The sequence below is a fragment of the Phalacrocorax aristotelis genome, chromosome 2 (genome assembly GCF_949628215.1).
Source record: "Phalacrocorax aristotelis chromosome 2, bGulAri2.1, whole genome shotgun sequence".
NCBI lineage: Eukaryota > Metazoa > Chordata > Aves > Suliformes > Phalacrocoracidae > Phalacrocorax > Phalacrocorax aristotelis.
The window spans coordinates 20752801-20777971 of NC_134277.1; the positions used below are offsets into that span (position 1 = coordinate 20752801).

At 34.9% G+C, this 25171-nt stretch overlaps 1 protein-coding gene across 1 annotated transcript in view; it reads left to right on the forward strand.

Annotated features, from left to right (window-relative positions):
* Positions 1-25171, forward strand: part of DNAJC1 (DnaJ heat shock protein family (Hsp40) member C1) — a 108979-nt gene that overhangs the window by 37864 nt on the left and 45944 nt on the right. The window contains exons 3-7 of the mRNA XM_075082672.1: positions 791-837; positions 7402-7567; positions 8422-8519; positions 9588-9681; positions 17911-18001. Of these exons, the coding sequence (XP_074938773.1) occupies positions 791-837; positions 7402-7567; positions 8422-8519; positions 9588-9681; positions 17911-18001 (496 nt within the window). The remainder of the gene's footprint in view (positions 1-790; positions 838-7401; positions 7568-8421; positions 8520-9587; positions 9682-17910; positions 18002-25171) is intronic.

Genomic DNA, 25171 nt, shown 5'->3' on the forward strand with positions numbered 1-25171 from the left:
AATGTGTGGCAATAAAAGCTTTAGGGAAAATGAAATCAAAATTTTTTATGATTATGTTGTTTTAGTAAGAACAATGGTGCGCCTTCGAAATGACTAAGTTGAACAATGAATTACATGTTTCCTGATGTAGCTAGATTAAAAACAAGGACACTTTTTTGGAGTTAACTTGTTGAATAAATCAGATTTAGTATTTACCTGTATATTAAAAATAATTTGAACATAATACTTACACTTTCCTCCTAAGAGTGTAAGTCTGTTTTGCACTTTGGCAGACCATTTATAAGTAATCTTCAAAAGCAGTAGGGAAAATTTCTGATCAGTTCTCAATGCAAGTCATATGTAGGCATAATTTAAGGAAAAAAATCATTTTACCTTTTGAATTTTCACCTTTGAATCTTTACAGAGTGAAACCATGAGACTGTTGAGACATACTTCTGATGACTAAATACAGGCTACCTAATTTCAGTAAGATCTTTAGGATGAAACAAATGATACTTTTTACTTAAAGCTGAGACAAGACTCAGTCTGACAGATGTGAGGAAGGAAAAAATGTCTTTTGTAGTTGTTGTTTGTGTGTGTATCTGACTCTGTGTGTGAATATGTCACTCTTTCGCATACTGAGTTTGCTTCTTAGTGTTGTAGGAAAAAGTGAAAACAAGCAAAGGGCATTAGTTGGGAAATGTAAAATATGTAAAAATGTAAAAAAACTACTGTTCAAATGTAATAAACTCAGTCCTAAAGTAAACTCTTTAGCGTGGTGGTTTTTTTTCTTTTCCTGTTTTTGTTTTAGTTGGTGGCCATCTATGAGGTTTTAAAGGATGAAGAAAGGAGGCAGAGGTGAGTTAATTTGCACAGGCTCTTAAATAAAGCATTCATGCCAGTGATATATTGAAGTCTTGTTTGACTTAATTGTAACTCTTCAGATTATTTTTTGCATAATTTAAGTTTGTAATTCCTATGTAGTTGTTTAATTAAAGATTGTATGTGGCTTAAAGGGGAAGCTGGTATGTATTTTTGTGTAATATACTGGTTATTCTTTAAAACTAGTATTTGAAAGAACTTTAAAAGCTAGCTGTTATTTGGAGCAATATTTTATCACTTAACTTTTAAACTAACTTTTTTTTTTGTTGAGTTGTGTCAATTATTATTGCTTGTTTCATTAAAGTTGTGGTTAAAAATACAGACCACTGAGTCAACTGTCAGTTTTATCTCACTGTATCAACTGAAGTTTTGTTGCATGATGTTTATGGATTTTTTCCAGTGTATGTAGTCTTCAACATTGTTTTCTGTTGCTTTGTTCATTGTTGGGGTTTTTTTCGTCAGGTGTACTATCTATAATACTGTAAACGTTGATATACATAGCTTTTTTTTTTTTTTTTTTTTTTTAATGATAGTTGTCCGTGCTGCTTCAGGAGCACGTTCAGCAGTACCTGAAGGGGATAGGATTAACAACTGAAAACCTGGGGTGATCTGCTTTCTAGAAGACTATTTTGAACGTTTTTTTTTTTTTTGTCTGCTTGTTTTGTTTTGGGTTGTTTTCCTTTTAAGCAGATGACCATTTAAACTAATGACTATCAGGAAAACTGGGACACTGAAAGAGTTTTGTTTTTGGGTTGGAGTTTTAGTAAATCATCTTTCATCTTACAAGTCTTTAAACAGCTACACGAGACATTTCTTGAAGGGTTTTTGGCTTTGTAGATGTCTTGGCAGGAGTCCAGGTTTTATAGTGCAGATTATCTACTTTTTGATAATCCTCTCTTGAAGTATCATGAAAATGTACTTCATAGAAGTACTTTTGGAAACTTATTTGTTTTTTTTTGTTGTTGGAATTTTTTTTTTTTTTGCTTCACCTCTCCCAAGAGAATTGCATTGTGAAGTTCTACTCAAGGAAACTTTAAAAAAAAAGAAAAAGTTCAGTGGTTTCAGACCACTTGAAAAGTGAGTTATCCCCAAGATTTTTTCCATCTTTTTTGTTTGTAACATTGTTTACACACATTTTGTGACATTGCCTCTTTGGAAGTTGGTTCCAGCATGGAACTTCTAGGAATTTCCTTGCAGCTGTGGCAGCAGCTTTTTGCATCAAGCTGTGATGCAGTAGCTTGTAAAAATTGTTTTAAGCATTGTATATGTTGTGAATGTGACTAACTTACCAAACTTTTTTGTGAGAATATGGTTAATTAGTGCAGCACAGTGATTACAAATGAGAAGTTAAAGCAGCAGTAGATTGTTCTAGCTTAGGTTGAGTTCATTATGTACGAAATAAATACGACATTGTCAATAACTTTTCTTGCACAGTGTGGATGTATGGTTGATGTTGATTAAATATAAATGTAGTGGATTAAATAGTGTTTATCTTCAGAGAATTTTCTGGAAATAATATGCAGAGTTTAGAAATAACATGTAGAGTAGCAGAGCTATATGGTCTCATTGCTTTGAGAAAACCTTTATTGATCAGATTTATTATACAGTCTAATAATAAACTCTCAGCTGAGCTTGTAAATGGAGGGTGGTCTGTCCTGTATCCTGTAAGGCATGGTTGTAGCATGTCATTAAAACAAGTAAGTGTGCTAGGAGTTGCTCATTTAATATTGTTTCTGTTGTAAGGTAACTTACAGGTTTCTTGCAACCGTATGGCAAAGGAAAGGGGAGAGCTGTTGCTTTTTTGGATCTTCCTACTTTAGATGTTGATATTTGGCTATGCATTGTGAGGTGATGGACTTAGTGGAAGAGGCTCAAAGTTTAATGTCATGCTCATGCACTGGGGAGAAGCTATGCAGCACTCTTTGTCTCTCAGGGCTTATCAACTTCATTTTACCCTGATTCCAGAGACACTTATTTGGGACTGCTGTAACAAGGCTTTCTGCCAGATCCCACCCTCCCCACCCTGACCCCAGCAGTGTGGTAGTTTTTATTGCTAAAGTAATTCTAAGACCTGGTGGGATGAGATGGAAATCAGTTCCATTTCTTAAAATTAGTTGGTGAGGAATTCTGGCAGTTTATCTGGGAATCCCTTCACAGTTGGACACCTACATGGTTTGGGGCACGGGATAAAACAACCTCAAGAAGAGCGAGCTGCAGGCTTCTGTACAGTGAAGTCAGCTGTACCTGCTTCTTACTGTTCATCTCAAAAGTGTAATGTAATCCAGCATTGGTCCTGGTGGCGTACAGAGAGTGGAACCAGTAAAGGCAGGAATAAGGTCCTACACTATATGAGTGAGTGATTAACTCATTTCGAAACAATAAAACTGGGTCTAATTACACCTTTCCTCCATGTCTTGGTGAATGTCAGAGGTGTTAATTGTGTGCGTGTACAGAAATAGCATTCTAAAAAGAAAGATCTGTTGGCCAGTGATATATAGTTATTTTTCTAAAACCCTTGTATTTTCATATTTATCAGTGATTTTTAAATTTTATCTGATGGCAGAAGCCTTTCTTAAAATATTATGGTTCCTCTACTGACAATTATAATACAGGGCTTTATAATTAAAATGTGGTTTGCTTTTTTGAGAAAGTGATATAGTTGCTTGTGAGGCATATTAATATTGTTAGAAGTAGTACAGAATATAGTAATACTACCATGTTAGTACTTTTCTTTTACAGACTTTGATACATAATCAAAACATTCTAACATTCTAATATTAAACATACAAGCAACATAGTTTAATGTAGCAGTGTTTAACAATAATTTAAACATACATGCAGCATAACATAATGTTTTGTTTACACACTGCAGAGTGTGTGAAATTCTACAGAAAAAGTTTCTTTAGGGTATGTAGAGATAGGTGCATTTCCTGAAATATACTTTACTCAAGGGCATTTATTGGTAAATCAACTTGACGATGATAAATTTCATAAATTAAAAATAATTAAAGGCTAATAAAAAAGTAGATGGTTTTATGCACTTCTATTAATTGTAATTAGGCAAAAATCTTAGATTTTAATTTCATTGTTTGTTACCATTTTAAGGAGCTTTTTTTACCTACCAGGCCTATCCTCTGTAACAATTGGGCTTGATTACAGGAAGCATTTGCAAAGAAATCAAGATATACTTGTTTAGAGTAAGAAAGGTGTTTATCTTAGCTCTCATTATAATTAAATGTCTGTATTCATAGGTACAAATTGTTCTGGCTGATGTTGCACTGGATGTCTTTGACAGCTTGAGGAAAAAAGGCCCCCAAAATAAAAAACGCAGTGCTGTCTTCCCGTAGTTCAGAATAGATCTCACAAATTCAAGGTTATAGTATATAAACTATATCAGATGCCTGAAATTATTTGAAATATGAAATACAGTGATTCTCCTAAAGGGAAGAGTAAATTATAATTATATTAAAAGAGATGATACTGTAATTAGCTACTACAGTTAATGGATTTTTTCTTGCAACATAATTGATTCTACAAAGAGCTCTAAAAACTGTTTAATGAAACTTTATAGAAGAATGAAATTATAATAATCTTGCAATTGGTTACTTGTTAGTACAAGACTAAGAAGTTTTGTACAGAATCCTAATTCTTAAAATAAGGATTCAACCTAAGTTATAAATGGAGATTTTTTTTTTTCTTTTTGTTTCTCTGTTGGTGCTTTGGGGGTTTTTAGCTTGCTGACTGCTACATTTCAGAGGCGACTGGCAGGTATACTCGTATGTCAAAGATTTGCTGCATTCTGTGTACATATGTCTGAGGCGAAAATACTGCAGACATATTCTTCCGTTTCAGCTTAATTTTTTTTCCTTACATAAAGTAACAATTGATACAGGTTCCCAAAAGAAGAATGCTGTGTAATTAAATTTTGAATGTGGTTCTTGATGCACATGGGTTTAACTGTCTTTCATAGTTAATATAGGTTTCTGTAAAGAAATTCTTTAATGAGAAACTTGCTTTTAATTAAACCACATCCTAAATTTGGAAATCAAGATTTTAAAATTATGGGAAGCTTTTGAGTTTCAGTAGGATCATTTACTAGTTGAAAACCTAAAAATCACTGATATCTTTATTTTTCAAATACAGAGCTTAATTACTATTGAAAGCAGTGATTTATCTTTTAACAGTATATATTCTAAAAAGTGGGTTATAATAGAAGCTATCTTCCCTTAAAATGGCCAGTCGTGTGAGCCATAATGCTCATTGATAGTAAAATCAATAGAGCATTGATTCTGAGACTTAATCCTTGGAGACTGTTGTTCAGAACAGTGGACATAGCCTAGTAAATACAGAGTGCTGTTTAAAGTGTTTAATGCAAAAGACTCTGCTGTCTTTATTTATTTTTTCTTAACAGAAAATTTGTAATAGAACAGCATTGCCAGCCGTTAGTTTGCAGTCTTGTTTTACATATTACTATATTGGTACCATTAGCATATATGGACCTTATTTAATCAGTAGCCACATTTTCAGTACCTCAATTAACAAGTCTTAGTGTATAAGAAAGCCAAATGCTTTATAAATTTATAGTAGTATTAAAAATTATTTCTTGATTCTACATATATTTCTCTGAAGCTTTCAAAGGAAGAGCATCTTTTGTGAAATCTTGTTATCAACCTAATTTGTTTTTAAAATGGTTTTGTTTCTAAAATATTTTCTCGTATTCTAACAATGAAATGTTTAGCAAATGCATTATTTTTAAATGCTAAAACTTCTACTTAATTCTTAAACAAAAGCAAATATTTAAGCTTCAGTTTTGACACAACATCCTAAGCAATTATTTTGAACAGAGTTTGTGTTGAGGCATCAGTAGTTAATTCGTTCTGACTTACTGGGAAAGGAAAAAAGTTATTATTTCAAATTTTACAATAATAGATATTAATCTTAGTATTCTTATAACTGTAATGGAAGACAGAATTTTGTAATATAAATTTTACTTTTGGTAGCGTTCAGAACAGTGCAGAATCTTGAGGTGTTCAATCTTTTGCGTAGAAATAACAGTGCCAACTCGAACAAATGTTTTATCAGAAGTCAGCTTTTCTAGATGGCGCTGAATTAAAGTATATTTTAAAATTGAAAACCATTGCCTCTTTCTGCTTAATAAAAATGAATTTGCTTGTGGAAATTTTTTTTTTAGTACATCTCCAAGGTATCAATTTAATAACTATCAAAGTAGCTAGTGCAGTTGTTGCATTTAAATTGATTTACATGTCAAGACTGGCAGTTTAGCAGCTGCGCTATTATTCCTGGATCGGTCAATTTACTTGAGAAAAACCTACTACTGAGTTCTACTGACCTGCATGACAATATAGGCCCTATTTCTATTCCTGTAATTAGGCCTGCGCCTAACTCAGAATATTTTTAATTAAAATATTTTGGTCAATGTGTTGCACCAAATTAGGCCTTTCAGTGCAGATTTAATTCTGGAAATGGTGTGATTAGAATATGTAATGAGTTGTGTTCCATTTAAGATTAACAGGTTGTGCATCTTGAACATACAGGTTTTTGAGTTTACTGTAGAGATTTTTGTTTGAAACTTTACTCTGAAAAGTTAAATAGAAAAATCTGCTTTGCATGTCTGTGGTTTGTTTATTTTTAAATTAATGATAACATACTGTAAATAAAAAACCCTAGACATACTAAGATATTTCAAGACATTTGTGTGAAGAAAAACTGACGAATTGTCATAAAATGCTTTCTCTACAGTCAGTAGCGTTAGTAAAATGAAACAGTTTTAAAACAGATTGATTTTGGAGATAGCTTTTCAAATAGAAAATCAAAATCTTCTAGCTGTGGTGAACTGTGTTTTCTAACATCAAAATCAAGACTTTAACTTAAATTCATATCTGACACAGAATGGCTGTTAAGTCTGGCAGCAATTTTACCTAACGGGTATCGTGCTACTAAAGGACAAAACAAAAGTAAAGACACCTCTTCCCTCCCCCCAGCACTTGGTCTTCTAATTTATAAAAGAAAAAAAGGTTTCCACTGTTTGAGACTTTTGTTTGCTACCTATTTAGTAGTTCGTGGTTTGTTATTCGCTTCTATCATGGAGACCTGCTCGCTGGTTACTAGGCAGGTAGAACACACGTACATTTCTAGAAGTCGGTTATTTCAGAAGTGAATGAGCTGGGCGGGGGAGGGTGTTGCAGGAGCAATTGAATTACTTTTGTTTGTGGGTGGGTTTTTTTGGTTTGGGGTTGTTTGTTTTGTTTTGTTTTGTTTTGTTTTTTGTAAAAGACTAGATACATTTCCCCAGCATTTGGTTCTGGATTCTGTTTGTTTCCAGCTGCAAGCTTAGCAGCTGACAAAACAAGGCATTTCTCTATTAAAAAAAAAAAAGATTTTTTTAAATTATGAAATGATCTTTTGTGTGTGTATTATTCAAGCAGTCTGTGGATTATAATTTGTTTTGTTTTATAATTGGATGGTTTGCTTATTTCATTTTTAGCTCTCCATGAAAGCCTGTTATATTTGCTACTGTAGGTATGATGATATTCTGATCAATGGACTACCAGATTGGCGACAGCCTGTATTCTACTACAGGCGGGTGAGAAAAATGAGCAATGCTGAGCTGGCATTACTCTTGTTCATTATACTCACAGTGGGTCATTATGCTGTGGTTTGGTCAATCTACCTGGAAAAACAGCTGGTAAGTATTGGTGATAAATCAAACTTGCTTCAATTATTAGTATTGAATTTCCTGCAGAAGTTTGCATATTATAGGGTTCTCTACAACTTCCTGTTTTGAATTTGGATTTTTCATATTTTAAAAGGTGATAATTATAGAATGAGATATTGAACAACAGAAATAGTAATTGAACAACTACTTCATTTTTCTACAATTGGTAATAAATAGCAAGAGATGGTTCTTTGGATTTTAACTGGATAGAAGAAGGAATTAAAAAAATCTATCTACTGATGCAGAATCATATGCTACTGTAGTCGTGTCTGCAGTTTTCCTAATGTTATTTAAAAATAATCAGTTTTTACTCATTTAAAAGTCATGCTTGCTTTGCCTTTTTTGTTAGCTTTTTTGGTTTGGGATTTTGTTAACAGGATAAGCATTGGTAAGCAGTATAAACCACTTTTTTTTTTTTTGTCATATAAAAATCTATTGCACTTAGTAAAGTAGAAAAAAAACCTAAGCATAACTTGAAAAATATTCATACATTAGCATCTATTTACTTTTTTTTTTATTTTCCACTGCATTATTGAAGTTGATGAATGAGAAAGGAGGCAAGTTGAATGCTTTCTCGTCTTAGAAAACTTTGATTGCTATGGAGATACACATGAGTGACAGAACTGGACTTCATGTGTGTTTAAAGACTGGCTACCATGGCAACAGTTATTGTTAAGATAGATCATTTTACTTAATCATGTAGGACCCCTAGATACATTTGCATAAATGCTACTCTACTGTTTACCCTTCACAGAAGAGTCCCAGTAACATTTGTGGTTTACATGTTAATGATAACCTGTAACCGTAGTTCTTTCTACATCAAGGATGAACTGCTTAGCAGAAAAAAGAGGGAGAAGAAGAAAAAAACAGGCAGCAGGAGTACAGATGAAGCCAAACTTGCTGTTCTAGACAAAAATGAAAGGTGGGAAGGAACTTTCTTGTTTTATGCATTTTAAAACATTTTATCAGCTACTGGTTTAATTTTATAATTTTCTCCTTGCATCTTTGAAATATTTTTATGAGAAAAATAACTGTAGTAACAGCCACTGCTGATATAAATTGTGCCAGTGTGGATGTGTTTCCAGGTTTTGATTTGTAAATAAATGTGTGGTGTTTATTCAGCGCATCAACATAGTTGAAAGATTAAAGCGGAATTAATGGTATCTGACTTATAGAAATATATTATTTCTACAAGTTGATTTTTAGATTATTTTTCAACTACTTCTGTCTTTGAACATTTTTGCCTTTGATTACAATTAACAGGTTTCCATTTATTTAAGCTTTAGTTTATTACCATACCAAGCAAGGAGGGTTTGGGGGAGTTTTAATGCTTGTCTGGTTTAATGCTTTTTATCTGATTAACTTAAAAACAAGCGTGTTAGTAAAGGCTTCTAACACCATTGTTTGTTAAGAAACATATAGGGAAATAGTGACTTTCAGGATACTCCAAAAGATACCACCATTTCTCCTATTGATTCATAGAAAGAAATAAAGGGTTTAAATAGTTCACACAGCAGGGGCATGAACTGGATCAATGCAGGATGGAGATCAGAGACCATTCTGCCTGTCGTCTTTCCTGATGACATCAGTGAGTAATGCTCTAGTGAACTGCAAATGACATTAATTTTTATGTATTGTTTTGTTTATGCTACAGTCTTCATATCTGGTTGTCAGCACTTGTGAACACTCAGTTGAGGCTTGAGGTTTTTTTCACTCCGTTTTTTTTTTTTTTTAAACTGAAGTGATTATGTGGCCTACAAATTTATTTTCTTGAAGAAAAGCCCTTTTTCAGAGATGAAAATACAACGATGATTAGAAGTTAGCTGTTTTGTATTTTGAATTAAATATTCAAAATGTATCTTTAATATTATGTAGTTACAAATTTTGTAGGAGTTGACAAGTGCTGATCATATTAAAGGACAATGGGAAAGTTACGACTTAGAGATTGTGTGGCAGTAATGAAAAACTTACAATTTTTATTTGACTGCAGAGTACTGGACAAACCACAGTGGCATGACTTACTTCCTTGCAAGCTGGGAATATGGTTCTGTCTCACTGTGAAAGCTTTACCTCAGCTATTCCAGGTAATAGTAATGATTTTAAGTTACATTATTTTTCTTGATGGCAGTGTTACGCGTAGTCAAATGTGTAGCACTTGTTCATGAATTTTCTGGCTCGAGCACATACTACACATATATATATAAAGAAATTACTCTTTGGAGGCAAGTGTTATATCATAAGTTCATCAAAATATGAATATATTTTAAATGGATATTAAACTTAACATTCTAGGGAATTCAGCAGCAGTTCCTGCTAGGCAAAACTACAAGAATAAATGATGGGAGAGGGAAGATATATGTACATCTAATTAGGAATAGTAATGTAGTGTTATAAGACTCTTTTCAGTGGTGCCCAGTGGCAGGACAAGGGGCAATGGGCACAAGTTGGAAAACAGGAAGTTCCACCTGAATATGAGGAAAAACTTCTTTCCTATGAGGGTGCCAGAGCAGTGGAACAGGCTGCCCAGGGAGGTTGTGGAGTCTCCTTACCTGGAGACATTCAAAACCCAACTGGACGCGTTCCTGTGCCCCCTGCTCTGGGTGTCCCTCCTCAAGCAGGGGGGTTGGAGAAGATGATCTCCAGAGGTCCCTTCCAACCCCCACCGTTCTATGGTTCTGTGTTAGTTATGCATGCAAAATATTTAACAAGGTGTTACAGTGGCTGACTTAAGGATGACTGCTACAGATTTTAGTTGTTTATGGAGTTAATCTAAATGATTTTTTTTTCAGTCATTTAAGAGCCAACAAGTTATTTTCAAAGTTTGCTGTCATTCACTGGCCACTACTGCCATTGTAGATTAACATCTGAAAATGCATCCATATTTAAATGAGCCCTGTTTGGGACAGAAAAGGATAAGGGTGAGCAATATTTTTAATTAAATGATGTATCTGCCACTGAATTTTTCAAAGCCCTGCAAGTGAAATAGCTGAACTGCTACCTCAAATTAAGGAAACAAAACCACCTGCCTGTGTACACAAGTTCTTCCTTAAAGGAACTGTTATTAAAAACAAAAAAAAAACCTTACAAAACCAAACCACCACACACACAAAAAAATCCCCAAACCCAACAAAATAAAAACCCCAAGGAGAGGTCAATTTAAACTTTTTTGCCACTTCTTGTATTGATTCCTTTTACCTAGCATCCATCTCTCTCCCCATTAGTTAATGTGAATATTCTACTTACAACAGCTCTGTCTCAGGATTCAGGTTGCTGAGCTTCTGCCTGTGCCTGGCTTTCATTTATCCAATTGAGTGTCTTTCTCCTACTTCCCCTCCTCCTTCAAAATGTCAGATTTCAGAAGGAGGCACTTAAAATAATTAAGGTGGGCCTTTACTGAAGAAAAATGCTTTGTTTGCATGCCCTTGTGATGGCCTATGCCATTTTATCGTAGTCTGCATTTTATGTCAAGAAACTGGAAGAAAAATGGGTGAGAGGAGGATGAGAGAAACGAAAAACTGATTGGGTTTTTTTTCTAAACTGTTGACAATCGTATCTTGAGAGAGACTACATAGGCTTTTATATCTACACATTTAGTTCAGTTAAATTTGGGGGTGAAAACAGCATCTTTAAGCTTGTTTGAAGAAGCAAAGGGAAAAAAATACATAAAACGTATCATAAATCAAATATCTGTGGTGTGAAAGAAACATTAAGTGGTGTGTGAATTACATTGACTATTACCAAGTTTAATTCTTATAATGTAGGCTCAAGAAAAAGATAGAAGAATGCAAATTGTTTCTAAGGTCATTTATAGTTTACTCTTTCATGAGAATGACCTGGAAGAAGGCTATATGTTTAAAAAAATAAATAGAAGAAGGAGGAAAATAAAAAGAAAGAAAACTCAATTAAAATGCTTATTGGAACTGAAAAATGTTCTTACAAAGAAATAAACCAGCTAAATATAGTGTGCAAGAATTTAAGTTCAAATGGTGAATGTAATACAGAATAGACAGTTGTGTTAAGTGTGCTTTTCTTTTGTGGGAGAAGAGTCATATGTAAACTGCTATTTATTCCCAGAACAGCTGACTAGAGTTTTTTCTTTGGATGTGCAGACATACAACTTAACAAAAGTCATATTTCTTAAAAATGTTGTTAATTATTCGTTTCAGTTTTCTGAAGGAAATATTTTGTAGATAGGAGTGTTTGTTAGTGTTCCTGTCAACTACTTTTCCTCCACCTTGATGTGGTGAAGCTTAGCAATGAATGTCTTTATTTTTATACCAACTTCATTAATGCCAGTCAGCACTAGGAAATGTTTTTTATTAGTTAAATTATGAGCCTGCTGTTGTCCTGAGCGTAATGAAGCAGAAAGCATGCATTTTTGCGTGTTTCAGACAGCAACGTATTCTTGTTAAGAAAATAAAATTTCCTGCTATCTTCTATCTATAACAGTGTAGGTATAGCACATACACCCTGGCACTGAACTGTTAGAAAAACTTCTGATGGCTCGCCAGTAATGAGAAGGCAGTTCAAACTCAATACGTAGTTGCACTGGGTGTAACCTAGTGAGATTATCAACAAAGCTTTCAATTACAACTGAAACTTTTGTTTATAAAGACCTTTTGTGTACCATGAAGTGAATTAAAACAAAAAGGCCAGTAATTTATTTTTATGTAGACTACCAGATGGTAATTACTGTAGCTGATTTAGTAGCCTGGAATAGATTCAAAGTAGTGACCCAGAGGTGTTTAATTTCTTGGCATCTTTTCCTCAGGTTTTCTTTTAATCCATGATTACATTTCAACACCTGTTTAGAGATGGTTCAGCTTTGGCCTTAAACGGATTGGCAATGTGTCATTAAACTCAAGAGGCTTTGCCAGCAGGGCATCTCCTTTGGCAAAGTTAGCTTTTAAGGAAGACTTGATTAGGTCAGCAAACATTTGTTTGGGTTGGTTTTGTCTTCACATATGACTTTATGTAAAATCATTGTGTGAGATTAAAATGAAATTTATTGCATTTAATAATTATGCCCTAAAGAGATTTTTTGGAAGGGATTTATTCAAGTGAGTAAGGTTAAATATGTCCTTAATTCCCAGCTTTACAGGATTTTGACGTGTCCCAACTTACTGTACAGCACCAATGTTGACATAAGTTGTGGGGAGCAAGCAATTGCAGGATGTGTGGCACGAGTGATTGCCCATTTGCTCTGTTTCTTGCTATTTCACAGCTGTTGGGAGAACGAAAGTAGGGGTGAAGCTCTTGACCCTGAGGTCAATTAGAAGCTTAGAAGCAGGTCAGAGGAGAGTGGATGGTAAAACAAGTATTCTGGGTGTATGCAAGTGAGCAAAAATAATTTGTGTCTAACAGGGTACTCTCTGAGGTTCTGGAGACAGATTGTGCTTTCCTGCATAGTAAAAGTTTTAAGTAAATATAAGACACTGAAGAAACTTGCCTTTAATTGCATGTTGTTGTGTGGCAGCCAGTTTTGTTCTGCTTCTTCAAATCACTTACTGTATGTCTACATATCCCAGCACACACATTAGAGGAGTATAGCTCCAAGAGTAGCTCATGTGTATGAGGTGATACTGGCTCTTAATTAATGGTACTGTTCTGTTGTGGTATGAGGCTTCATGGGGAGTGAATAGGTCATAGGGAAGCCTTGCAGGATTGGCCTCAGTTTCCCCTCCTGGCTGCCTTTGTTTCACCAGTGTGGATGTGGAATACCCAGCAGATACCGCATTAGCACAGCCTGCTGCTGGTCACCCCGTGCATCCAAGGCTTGGGAACCATGTTTCAACTGTCCACAGGCTGCATGCAGCTGAGGAGCCTGGCCACACCTCGTATAATTCCAAGGTCAAGCATGATTTTCTGATTATGAAGGAAGAAGTAATGCAGTTCCTATTTATTTACTACTTTGCCTTTGAATAAATATGTAAAAATGCCAGAGAGAAATATAAATCATAATGTTTAACTTTTTAACGTTGTTTCTTACTCTAACACATTGATATTACTAGTTTATAAACCCATTAAAAGAGTGGTTTTGCTGTGGTATAATGGCTGGCATTTTCATTGCTTAGAAATAGCAAACTGCAGGTCAGGTATTGTGGTAATTTTAATTTGACTCCTTTTTCTCTCTGGTTTTTTTTTTTTACAAATTGTACAAGAACACTGTACTCAAAGACAAAAAATCAGTTCAAGACCTTTATACAAATATTTCTCTTCAACTCTATAGATCAATTTAATCAGAGTTAAGGCAAGAAAATTATTTCAGTATACTGATCTTAATTACGCTTGTGGGAAAGTTTCCAGTTAACTGTAATTTCTGAGGGGATGCATTTTGTTTGTATCAGTCCCTCACCCAGTGGGGTGAAGCGAAGCTGATTCTATCACAAAATCTGTAATGAAGATTCACATATGGCCAATACCGCAAGTGTTTCCAATGTTTGCCTTATTTCTTCTAATCTCTAGTCTTTCTGAGGTAGACCAGAAAGCCAGGAAGATTAACTGGGGAGAAATAAAACCCCCACAAAGCAAATAAACCAACAAAACCTCATCACCCTCCCCAAAAGTCAAGAAGAGGCTGGAGTGGCTGAGTCTTACTCAGAACTGAAGTTTTTAGTTCCAGAATTAGTACAGTTTGAATAAATACTGTATCTGTTGATTTTGAAAACACAAACCCAAAATAAAATAAAACCCCCCTGAAAATCCCACAAAAAAACCCCAACCAAAACCCCAAATACAAAGCCCCCAAACAAAGGAAAAAAAACCCTTAAGTTCAGTATGAAGAATTTCTGTATTTCTGTGTAACTCAAGTGCAGCTTTGTCTTGGCAATCTCAAATTTACTGGCATGAGACAATACTGATATTCTTGGTTCTTAATAGTGGTTAAACTATGAAGTGTTTGTCAATTTTTTCTTCTGCAAAACTTCTTGAAATTTTGTTAAATATGAGGGTAATAACAAGAACTACCTATACATGGCCGTTGAAATATAATTTAGAAATACTAATAGCAGAATTTTGTTTCTAATACACCTGTTTCATTCTGTTCCTTTTTGGAAAGTGTATATTTGAAATCGTAGTATAATAAACTAGCATATATTAGACCTTTTCATTATTCTCTTCGCCTAAGTTCATGCATATTACTGCTTTGGTGAAGAAAAGTAATGTATCTGCATTGATGTTCTTTTTTGAAAACTCCTCAAACTCCTGCAAATGAGAACAAAGTGTTTCTGATTAGGTAAGATGGAGCCTTTAGTTAGAACAGTTCCAAGCTCTGCATATGTGTCTCTTTCCTCTGTCCCTTTGCACTCCCAGAAGGACGAAAACGTTGCTTTTCTTATGTTTATTACCTATTGAATGTGAAGTATACATCAGGTATAAAATTTTGATATGCATATTTTGAGCCTTTAAAAGAAAAAGCATTAGCGAATCTTGGAGAAAGGAGCATTGGATTGGAAGTGGCTGTATCTATATTGTCAGTGTTTTTAGAGCCCTAAAATGTTTGTATTGAGGCAAAATGACTGCTTAAATGTATCACTTTGGAAAAGTAAAAAATCTGAACATAAATCTGGTTTGACATACTCTTACTACCAAAACTGAATATGCTTGAAAACAAATATTCCTGTTTAGACTGATACTCTTGAAAACTAATGGGGAGTAAATTGAAATATGCTTACATATGTTAAGGCAGAAATTTACTTTTAAGAACTTCCTATTTTAAACTGTTTTCCAGTGCTTCTTTCATTTGACTTATAAGATCTAATACCTATATAGTTTGTGTCTGTGGCTAAAATCTTTACTCAGGTATGTATTAATTTCTCTTTACAACCTGTAGAGCCATTTCTTATGCTTTTGTGGGAAGCATTTGATTTTCAAATATTCAAAATCCATTTTGATTAAATTTTGGTTTTGGGTTATTTTTTTTTGCTTTACTTTATATGTATACATTTTTATGTGTGCTTCAAAATGTGCAGCCTCCCCTTTTTTGTGGTTATGGTATCAGCCATAATAAGCTGTGATAAATAAGATAAAAGACTAATGTTGCCTTAGTTACCTGGAATTTACTCCATTTGCAGTGTTAATCCATTTTATATCTATAAAGCAACAATACTACTAAATTTCATTTATGTGCTTCTGACTAGTTTTCTTTGTTGTTCAGCTATTGTGTCTCATTTTCATCTGAGCCACATTTCCAATTGTTCTGTGATTGACGTGCTGGAGAGATTGACAGTTACCCCCTAGTGCCTGCTGTCTGGAGATCCCACAAGCAATAATGGATTTTACACCAGAATTTAGCATCAAATATTGGCTTTCAGTGTCAAATGGGTTAAATTTAAATGCCAGTTAATTGTAGCCATTTTGAAATCGTAGCCTTAAACAAAAGCATTTTTTGGTTATCAGTATGTCTGAGTCCTGTGTATGCCATGCAACCCAAATGTCTCAAACTTATAGCAGAAGTTAACCAATGCATTTATGGCTGTTTCTGTTTCTCAGTGAGGCAAACAGTCCAAATCTGGAGAGTACAAGAGAAGTTTCCATATGTGGTAGGGAATTCGTATTTCAGGTAAACCAAGAAGAGGACCAATGCTGATCCTAATTTTGTCATTCAATGTTATAACATATAAACTGAATATGTTCCTCAAGGCCTTCATATCTGCCGTTAATGGTAGTCCTCCTGTACCTACAAATGAGTTTTTAGCCCCAATTCTACTAAAACCACCAAAAACCCCCTCTTCCCCATCCCCAAACCCAAAACTGTACGCATGTGAAATGCTCTCTCATCAGTTATGTTCCAGCAGTAAAAAGTTATTTAAAGTCTTTACAACTTCTTCTGTGTGCCATGATCTCCTACATAAACCTGGCAGAGAGATGTAACTTCCCATTTCCCATACACAAATGTAAAGACAAATAGAGAATAAGAAGAGGTAGTTTGGAAGGAGATGAAACCTTACTGATCTATTGTGGGAATCTGTCAGAGTTGTTCTTCAGGTGCGCTGACTTGTATCATTGAGATATCTCCAAAACATTATGAAATTCTGCTCAAAGCTGGGTCATGATTCTGTCCTGTGTTGTCTCAATGCCCTCAAGTATCTTTAAAGGGGTAGATGCCCAATAATGCAAAGAACAACTGTTGTGTCATAGTATCTTTGCAGGAAACAAATTTTTTTTAATGACTTCTACCATTAGAGGCATCAATAATGACTGCTTAACTCAGTTTTTATTTTCAAAATTTAAGATAGCTTCTTTCATTTTTAATGAGAGCAGGCTTTGTTCAAATTTATGGGATTATAATTGAAATTATAAAAATCTTTACTGATGTTTTACAATACATTCTACATTAAATTTTAAATCACCTTTTATATGTAAAAAGTGGGACTGTTAATATAATAACAAGAATAAAATTATCTTTGGTTGTAAAGAACGAAAATTAGGTTTATCTAATACTATAGTTTTTATTTAATACAATAGATGTTCTGCATGCTTGGAAATGATAAATAATAATTTGTCTATTTCAGCATTTATATTATAGATTCATTTGTTTTGAATGAGTATAGAAATATCTTAAACTGGTAAGTGAGAGTAAGAAAACTCTCCAAACCTCTTACTTCAGCAGCCTGGTTGTTCATAGTGGAAAGATTTCAATGCAAATCTATAATTACTAATTCATTGGATTTTGGAAATGTGTAACTTCTTGTGGGATTTGTGGCAGGTCGTCTAGTTTTATGTGTAAATTTGCCAAACAGATTTCAGATTAGAATCTAACCTAATCTTTGGAGAAAAAGCTTTATATATAGTTTCAACATTTTAATAATAAGGTACCAGTTGGCTTTTAAAAAAAGAAGGGGGGCGGGGGGAGGGGAAGTTGGGTTTTGGAACGTGCAGTTAGTGTTACCGTAACGAGTTTGCACTGAGATGACTGCTGCCTAGCAATTGCCTTTGCTTGTCCCTGCACACACTAATTAAAAACTTTTATTTCTTCCTTGAACTTCCGGATTGCTGATGTGAGCAAAGAGGGTACACAGCCTCTTACAATGTTGTAGGTGGTGATCAGAAATGTTTTTCTAACCATTTTGCTTTTCAGGTTGTCAGTAAGCATCATAGTCTTATATCAACACTATTACATTTGAACCTTTATTACAGGAAAACTCTACTCTAAAAATTCTAAACAAATACTTTCTATACTGCAAATTACTGTAACTCAAGGAAACAAATGTATCTTAAATTTTTTTGCAAGATTAATTGAGAACTTAAAACAGAGCCATTGCAATAACTTCTTTGTATAAGGATGCTAATGCCATTGCAACATTTTCTTAAAGGATGCCAGACAATTATATGTAGAATATAAAGAAACAAAAATGAAGGCGAAAGAAGATGCCCTGGCTAAGGCTGAACTTGAAACACTTCAGAGTGAGTTTTTATCACTGTCTTAATAAACAAAGATGTAATATGATATACCTACTACACAGGATGTATGTGAAAAAAACATTTTTATAATCTTCTAAAATAAGTGCTTTATATATTTCTGTATTGCTGTTAAATTTAAATAAGCTTTTAATTTTATTACTAATTTTGCAGTAGGCTGCTGGTTTGTTCCTATAGAAGCATAAAACTCGGGTGATAGCTGTATAGTAGCAACAAAAGTATACTTTGCTAGAAACGTTGCTTTACAGGAGAGTGAAATATCAAATGTATAGATCTCTGAGTATAGATTTTCAGAAGTGACCTCTTGCATTTTGAGCATTGTATTCTGTTTGTAAATTTTTAAAAAATATTATGTTAGATAATTCTTTTGTGCATATTAAGTTGATTTTTTTTGATAGAAATTGAACATAATTTGAATTTCCAAAAGCATGGATGCAGGCTTTGGAGATGGATTCATGCTATTGTTGAAATAAATGCCTTAGAGTCTTTACACTCTTATAAAAGACCAGAGAAGGCATTAGCATTTCCCTTAATAAAGTCTTCAGAATAATTATAGGTGACTTTTCCTTTTCTTCTTTCAGTTATTTGCTTTTGCCAGCGATTAAACCTACCCTCTTCAGAAGACAATTTTAGAAGTTTTTTTGTCAGTGTTTGTATGTGCATGCTTGCTTTATTTACTGTACTTAAGTGCATGCTTTTAAGTTCCTTTATTCTGACAAGTGCACTGAGTGCCTTATAATAATTTGCTAACTTTGAGTATGCATAAGCCTATAGGCACTTAAAATACAGCTGTATTATTTATATTTACAAAATAGCTTAATTTTGTAAAATCAGCAAAGAGATCTTGTTTCAGCAATAATTCTTCACCTATCTGGAGCTGAATCCATCTTGAGAAAATGGATAGCATTCTGCACCTCAGCGAGCATTGTGGACCCAGGCCAAATCTAGCAAAATAGTGCATTTAATGCTTATTAGGGAGGCCTGCCATTATGTTTGAGATACCTACCACAAAATGGGCCCTTGTAAAGGGTCTTGACTCAGGTTGTTAAAAACTTGTTAAATTGTCAGATAGTAACATATTGCCGTTGTTCAAAATAGCTGGCATACATTCTTTGTTGAAATCTGTGAACTACTGTTTTAAAAGGACTAGTTTTTGAAAACAGAAGTGCAAGAGAAAGTATAGAGTCATTAAAATTGTAGTGTGCATGTTCCTGTATTTCACTGAAAGACCATATGTGAACTTCTCAGTATTTCTCCTCTGCCAGGTGTTACGTGAGAGTCTCTTTTGTTACCTCCAGGAGCAGTGCCCACATGAGGTGTGGGTTTGGCTCTCTTCCCCCTTCAGGGGTCAGGTCACCCCTGACCTCTGACAGAAACATCACCCTGTCCCCTGTGAAGCTGCCGGGTGTGAGATGGTGTGCGACCCCCGCCATGTCTGTCAGGTGACCCGACGTCACTGGCGTGAGCAGGGTCTGGTCCTTACCAGTCTCACTGGTTGGCGTCCTGCCCTCCCTTGGTAGGCGTGCTGGCAGGGAGCAAGAGGAAGGATTGAGAGTCCCACCTGTAATTAGCCGAGTTTGAAATTTGTCACGGAATTAATTTGGTCAGCCATAGCTATCCTGTTGCTGGGCAGCAGAATGGGCTGTCAGTTAACTTTCTTTTTAAAAAGAAGTAAGACTCCAAAGAGAAGAACAGAAGATTCATCTATGTTACTGTAGGCAAAAAAAAAAAAAAAAGTTTTTTTTCCTGAAGCTTGCATGCAAAGCATCTGTTAAATTTGCTTATTTCATTATATTGTTCTATACTAACTGTGAAGTGACAATGCAGAAAGGTTGTAAATCACTAAATGTGCATTTTGTTTGCCCCCATTCTTCTTAATTTTAGAGACCATCCATGGAGTGCAAGTTCATGGTAACGGTTACATCTACTCAGATAGATGGATCTCATGAAGATTAGCAATAGCTGTTTTACAGTGCTTGTTTTTTCATTACCTAATTGCTAGTTTACTCCCATGTCTATCTGCTCTCCCGCTGACATTGTGCAGTATTCTGTAGGCGGCTTGAACTAAAACCAGGGAACGGTACTGGAGGAGGGAAATATAATTTGCAAAGTAAGAAAGGGAGGACAGTATTGGGATGTCGTTAAAGTGCTTAATTTGGTAAGGAGTATGAAAAAGTAGTTTCTTGGTAAGTCAATATTATGCATAATTTTTATTTATTTTTCTGGCACTTTTGCAGTGTTTCTTATTACTTCTCAATCCATTTAAAACTGTCATTACTGCCTTAGTAAAGTACAGCAACTTTACCTTACAAAAATATAGCAATTTACAATACAGACTGTGTTTCTAGGAAATGTGGTTATGTATGGAATTACAGATAAGCGGATGTTATTTACAAAAATAGAAATAGTTTGCCCTGCATCTTCTGATGCTGTTTCCACATTTAGATACCAGATCACAAAATTTCTTTTAAAATGAAAGTGCTTTAATTAATAAATTTTCTGTTAACTTCTCTATCACCTGTAGTGTCACACATGTATAATCCCTGCATCAGGAAATGATTCTGTAACAATAGATAGCCCTGTTCTTCATAGTCATGGGATATAAAATAGATAATGTATCAACTGAACTGAGTAGTCATTAAACTGAGAAGACCTAGGCATACATTGTCAGAACAAGTGACTCTGCCAGTTTTTAAACTTAAATTGCAAGATTTGAATAGTTATCAAGACAAATTCTAGCATCTATACCGGTCCTTTTCTTGCATGGAGTACTTCTTTCAGCCATGTCCATTTTGGGGAAAAACACATCTATTTTTCTGTCTTTATACCTAGCCTTGGTAGTTTTTTTACTTTCTGTTCTTCCTATGTTTGTTTTCCCTGTATTCAATACGAAGACTTAAATTTATTTTTAAAACATGCCTTTTTAAAGAAATAGTGCCTGCTAGATAGTCCAGGTGAACTGCTTCCCAATTACCAAACATACTTGCATTATAAATCCAGAATTCTTGCCCTGATGTACAAGGTATCTGTAACAATCCATGGCATGAAACTACTTTGTTTCTAGTTATAAACCATGTTGAATAGTACTTTAAGGTTTTGAGATTTTTGCTTACCCCCATCATTCCCCATCAACCCCATCATAGGCTGCACCTTGAATACTGTGTTCAGTTTTGGGTCCCTCAGTACAAGAAGGACATTGAGTTGCTGGAGTGTGTCCAGAGAAGGGCAACGAAGCTGGTGAAGGGTCTGAAGAACAAGTGTGATGGGGGTGGCTGAGGGAGCTGGAGTTGTTTAGCCTGGAGAAGAGGAGGCTGAGGGGGGACTTTATCGCTCTCTACAGCTACCTATAAGGAGGTTGTAGTGAGGTGGGTGTTGGTCACTTTTGCCAAGTAACTAGCGATAGGACAAGGGGAGGTGGCCTCAAGTTGCATCAGGGGAGGTTTAGATTGGGTATTAGGAAAAACTTGTTCACTGAAAGAGTGGTCAGGCATTGGAACAGGCTGCTCAGAGAGGAGCCTTCAGTTCTTCATGGTTTGTTCAGACAATTAATTTTACTCTTATATAGTTTTATCTTAATTTCAGTATGGATTTCTCTAGCTTTAGCTTTCAGTTCATTATTAGCGTTTTTCTGTGCTTAAAAACAGTTTTATTTGTCTGCAAGTTTTCTTTATATAAAGCATTTCTTTAGCCCTTAATTTCTGTGTATTTTCTGTACTCTATTTAGTTTTCTGATGTAGCTGTAAGTATTGGACCCTGGATTTGTATGTAGTAGTCTAACGTTCGTCATCTTTTGACTATAAAATCACATTTCTTCTATTATTACTGTTCTGTTTACAGAATCATGATTACCTTAGTTCCCATAGCTCTGATAGCTTGTTTCAGATCACTTGTCCACCATAACTGCAAACTCTTACATCAAAGGTTCCTTGCACACAGTTCCTCATAAGTGCAGATATGGCATAAGGTCCTTTACTGTGTCATTTTCAAAAATGCTGTTGATTTGATTAGTCCCAGACTACCAGCCAGTCCATGTTCCTAATTCTTTCCCCTTCACTGTAAACCATTTTGACCAGATTTATGTAATCTAGTACTATACTGAAAGTGACTTTACGTTTATTTCCAAATAATTGATAAATATCTTGGATAATTGTGTTTAGCATTAATCCCTGCCAAAATGCAGTGTTCACATGCCTGCTCAGTAATGATTTGCTGACAGGCAGGTTCAGAGAAAATTAATTCATATAATGCATGCTTTTTTGGTTGGCGTGGGTGTGAATGTTCTGATCACTTAATTGTTACCTCTGAAGCCTAATTATGGCAAACTAAGTATCATCCCTTTCACTGACTGTTTTGGCAGGCCTACTGAAAGGATTTTAAACTTGCAAGCTGATGTATTTTTTTCAGTTGTTTCAACTAGGTTATATGATGCCTCTCCCTACAAAACTTGCTTCAGATTTTATGGGAAATATTCCACTAACATACAGTATCATGAGACTTACTTGAAAGAGGCATGCATGTTTCCTTATATGTTTGTTGGAAGGCAAATTAGCTCTCAAATATTGGAGGTTTATTTCTAACCCTTTAGTATTATGGGGATCAGGTATTTTGGGGGAATAGGAAGTTTTGGGAAGGGTAGATACTCAGACAAGAAGGTGAAAGCTATCAAACCCTACAGCTTGTGAGAAATTTTTTTTAGAGTTGAGGATATATTCATCACTGAGCGTGTTTTTAGTCAGTTTGCTCAAAAATAAACTAGCTTCTGGGTCTGAGAACAGCAGATGTATCTACCTGTTTCCAACTCATGATGCATTCATATAATCCCATTGGCTTTATTATAAGTACAAAAATGTATTTTTTTTTTAAACGTGAGCGTTTGCCCCATATGTGCATTAATATTGAATAAAGTTTGCTCCATTTTTAAAATATACTGTCAAAACTTTAGTACAACTTCTTTCCAGACTTTTGGGGCTATTGTATTCCATCTGGCAGTGTTGCTGTACATGCAGGTGAATATTTCTGTCATGTTTTAAACAAATTTTAATGCTGTAAATGCTTTGGTTGTCTTTCATAGTTACGTAGGTAAGTGAACAATATTGAAAGAAAAGGAGATCTCAATGCAGTATTTTACTGACTTGCCAAAAAGATGTTTGCTGTCTACCTTTGTGTGTGATCTTATTTCTTGCTTATGAATGCATGAGATACCAGTCAGTCTGTCCCTGTTCTTTCTGTGATTTTCCAAGACATCACTGTCTCTTTTGACCATGTTTTCTGTGAATTCTTGTACGTGCTTAAAGCTTAGAAGCCATACAGAGAGAGTGAGCTCCAGCTTGATGTGTCATACTTTTTTTGCAGAAGCCCTGCATTTGGTTTTGTTATGTTTCTTTCTGTATGAAGCAGCCATTTTTTTCTGTGAAAAATTCTCTGAATTCTTCACATTTACATCAACTGGCCAATAAAATCAGTATATACTTTTCTGAAAACTTTAAAATATGGACCTCTGATATTTATTGTGGGAAAAACCAGCACTGTAACATTATGTGGGACTTGATCCAAAATACTGGCTGATTCCTTATCTTCTAAAAATGACAGCTGATATATCTTAAAGCAAATAACCGGTAGCCAGATACTATTAATTCTGCCACTCATAATGTAGTAACAAGGTGGAAGGACTAAAGAGGAAGGTCAAACTATCTGATTATGTGCGAGTAATTCATCAAACTTCAAAACCTGGATCAGGGCACTAAAATGAATAGCCAGTACTAGAATAGTTTTGGATGCCTTTAGAAGGAAACAAAATACTGTACAGGTAAGAGTTCGCTAATTGTTATCTGTTAGTCTAGGGATCCCAGTGATGGGTGGGTTTATATGCTGTTCAAACATAGGGGACAAATTCTATCTCTCTTTTTAACTCGAAGTTGTTAAATACGCTGTCAAATTTAGTCCTCTGGTAAAGAACTTGCTAGTTCTAATGGTGGAAATTACAGAACACTGATATCCTTGCAGTATGCATTCAGCAAATGATAAAATTTCTTCTGTTACAGAAGGACTAGAACTCTGGAAAAATCATAACTCATGTAAAATACTGGTCACTACATTAAAGTGGTAGATATAAAACAATTTCCTTAGTGCTTACTATCTTGGATTATCCATTAACTTTCTGCTGTCACCTATTCTTTTTTCTATTTATTAAACTAGGAAAGTTACTACACTGTAACTTGGCAATTAAAATATATAACATTCCCAGAAAATATGCTTTAGGTTGTGGTGGTGGCAGCAACACCAGCTTCCCAGCTGTCTGTCAAGCCATAGTAGATGTAGGTATCAGCTGTCTAGCCATAGTCTAGTATTTGGAAAACCTGATCCTTATTCTCTTCAGGGGAAAGCACCAGGTCAGGTCAGAAGTGTCTTTTGGGCTGCCAGTTGAACTACTGATAATGAAAAGATAACATGGAAAGAGAGGTTTTCTTCCTAGGTATCTGCTGTAGACTTCAGTTCCAGTGGTTTGTTTTGTTTTCTCCATCTTCACCTGAAAGAACAACAGTGCTTGGCTGCGTTGAGTTGAGGATTCATAGTGTATATCATTATCTCTGAACGTAACTTCTGAACTTCCCCTGTCTAAAATCCTTTATGATGTTACCATTAAACCACCTTTATGTGCTTTCCTATTCTAAAAAGTGGCTTTCGAAAACTCTGAGGTGAAACTGCGCTCAGTGGGTTATTGGACACCATATGTCGAAGGTGCTGTGACTTAAATTCTGTTTCTTTTTTAATTCAATATGACAGCCATTGTGGTATGTAAGGGATATGCTGAACTCCTTAATCTTTTTGTATGTGCATGGGAGACAGTAGAGACAGGTTTTTTAATTCTAGTTGAGTGCTTGTTTGAGGGTGTACAGCCATCTTCTGTAGGTGGGATTTCTTGTTCCTTTGATAGTCAGCGAACAGCAGGGTGTATTATCTATATTAGGTCTTCCTCACTCACTTAACTGCCTGAAGAAAGCCTAGACACTGTCTTTGATACTTCATTTTAAAGTGGGGTGCAGTGCCTTCTGGAAATACTGTTACAGAATTAGTTCTAAAACTAAAAGAGCTATTTGCAAGCTAGGCTCTTAATTTTAAAATGGTAGATGCATTCAGGCTTTAATATGCATATTT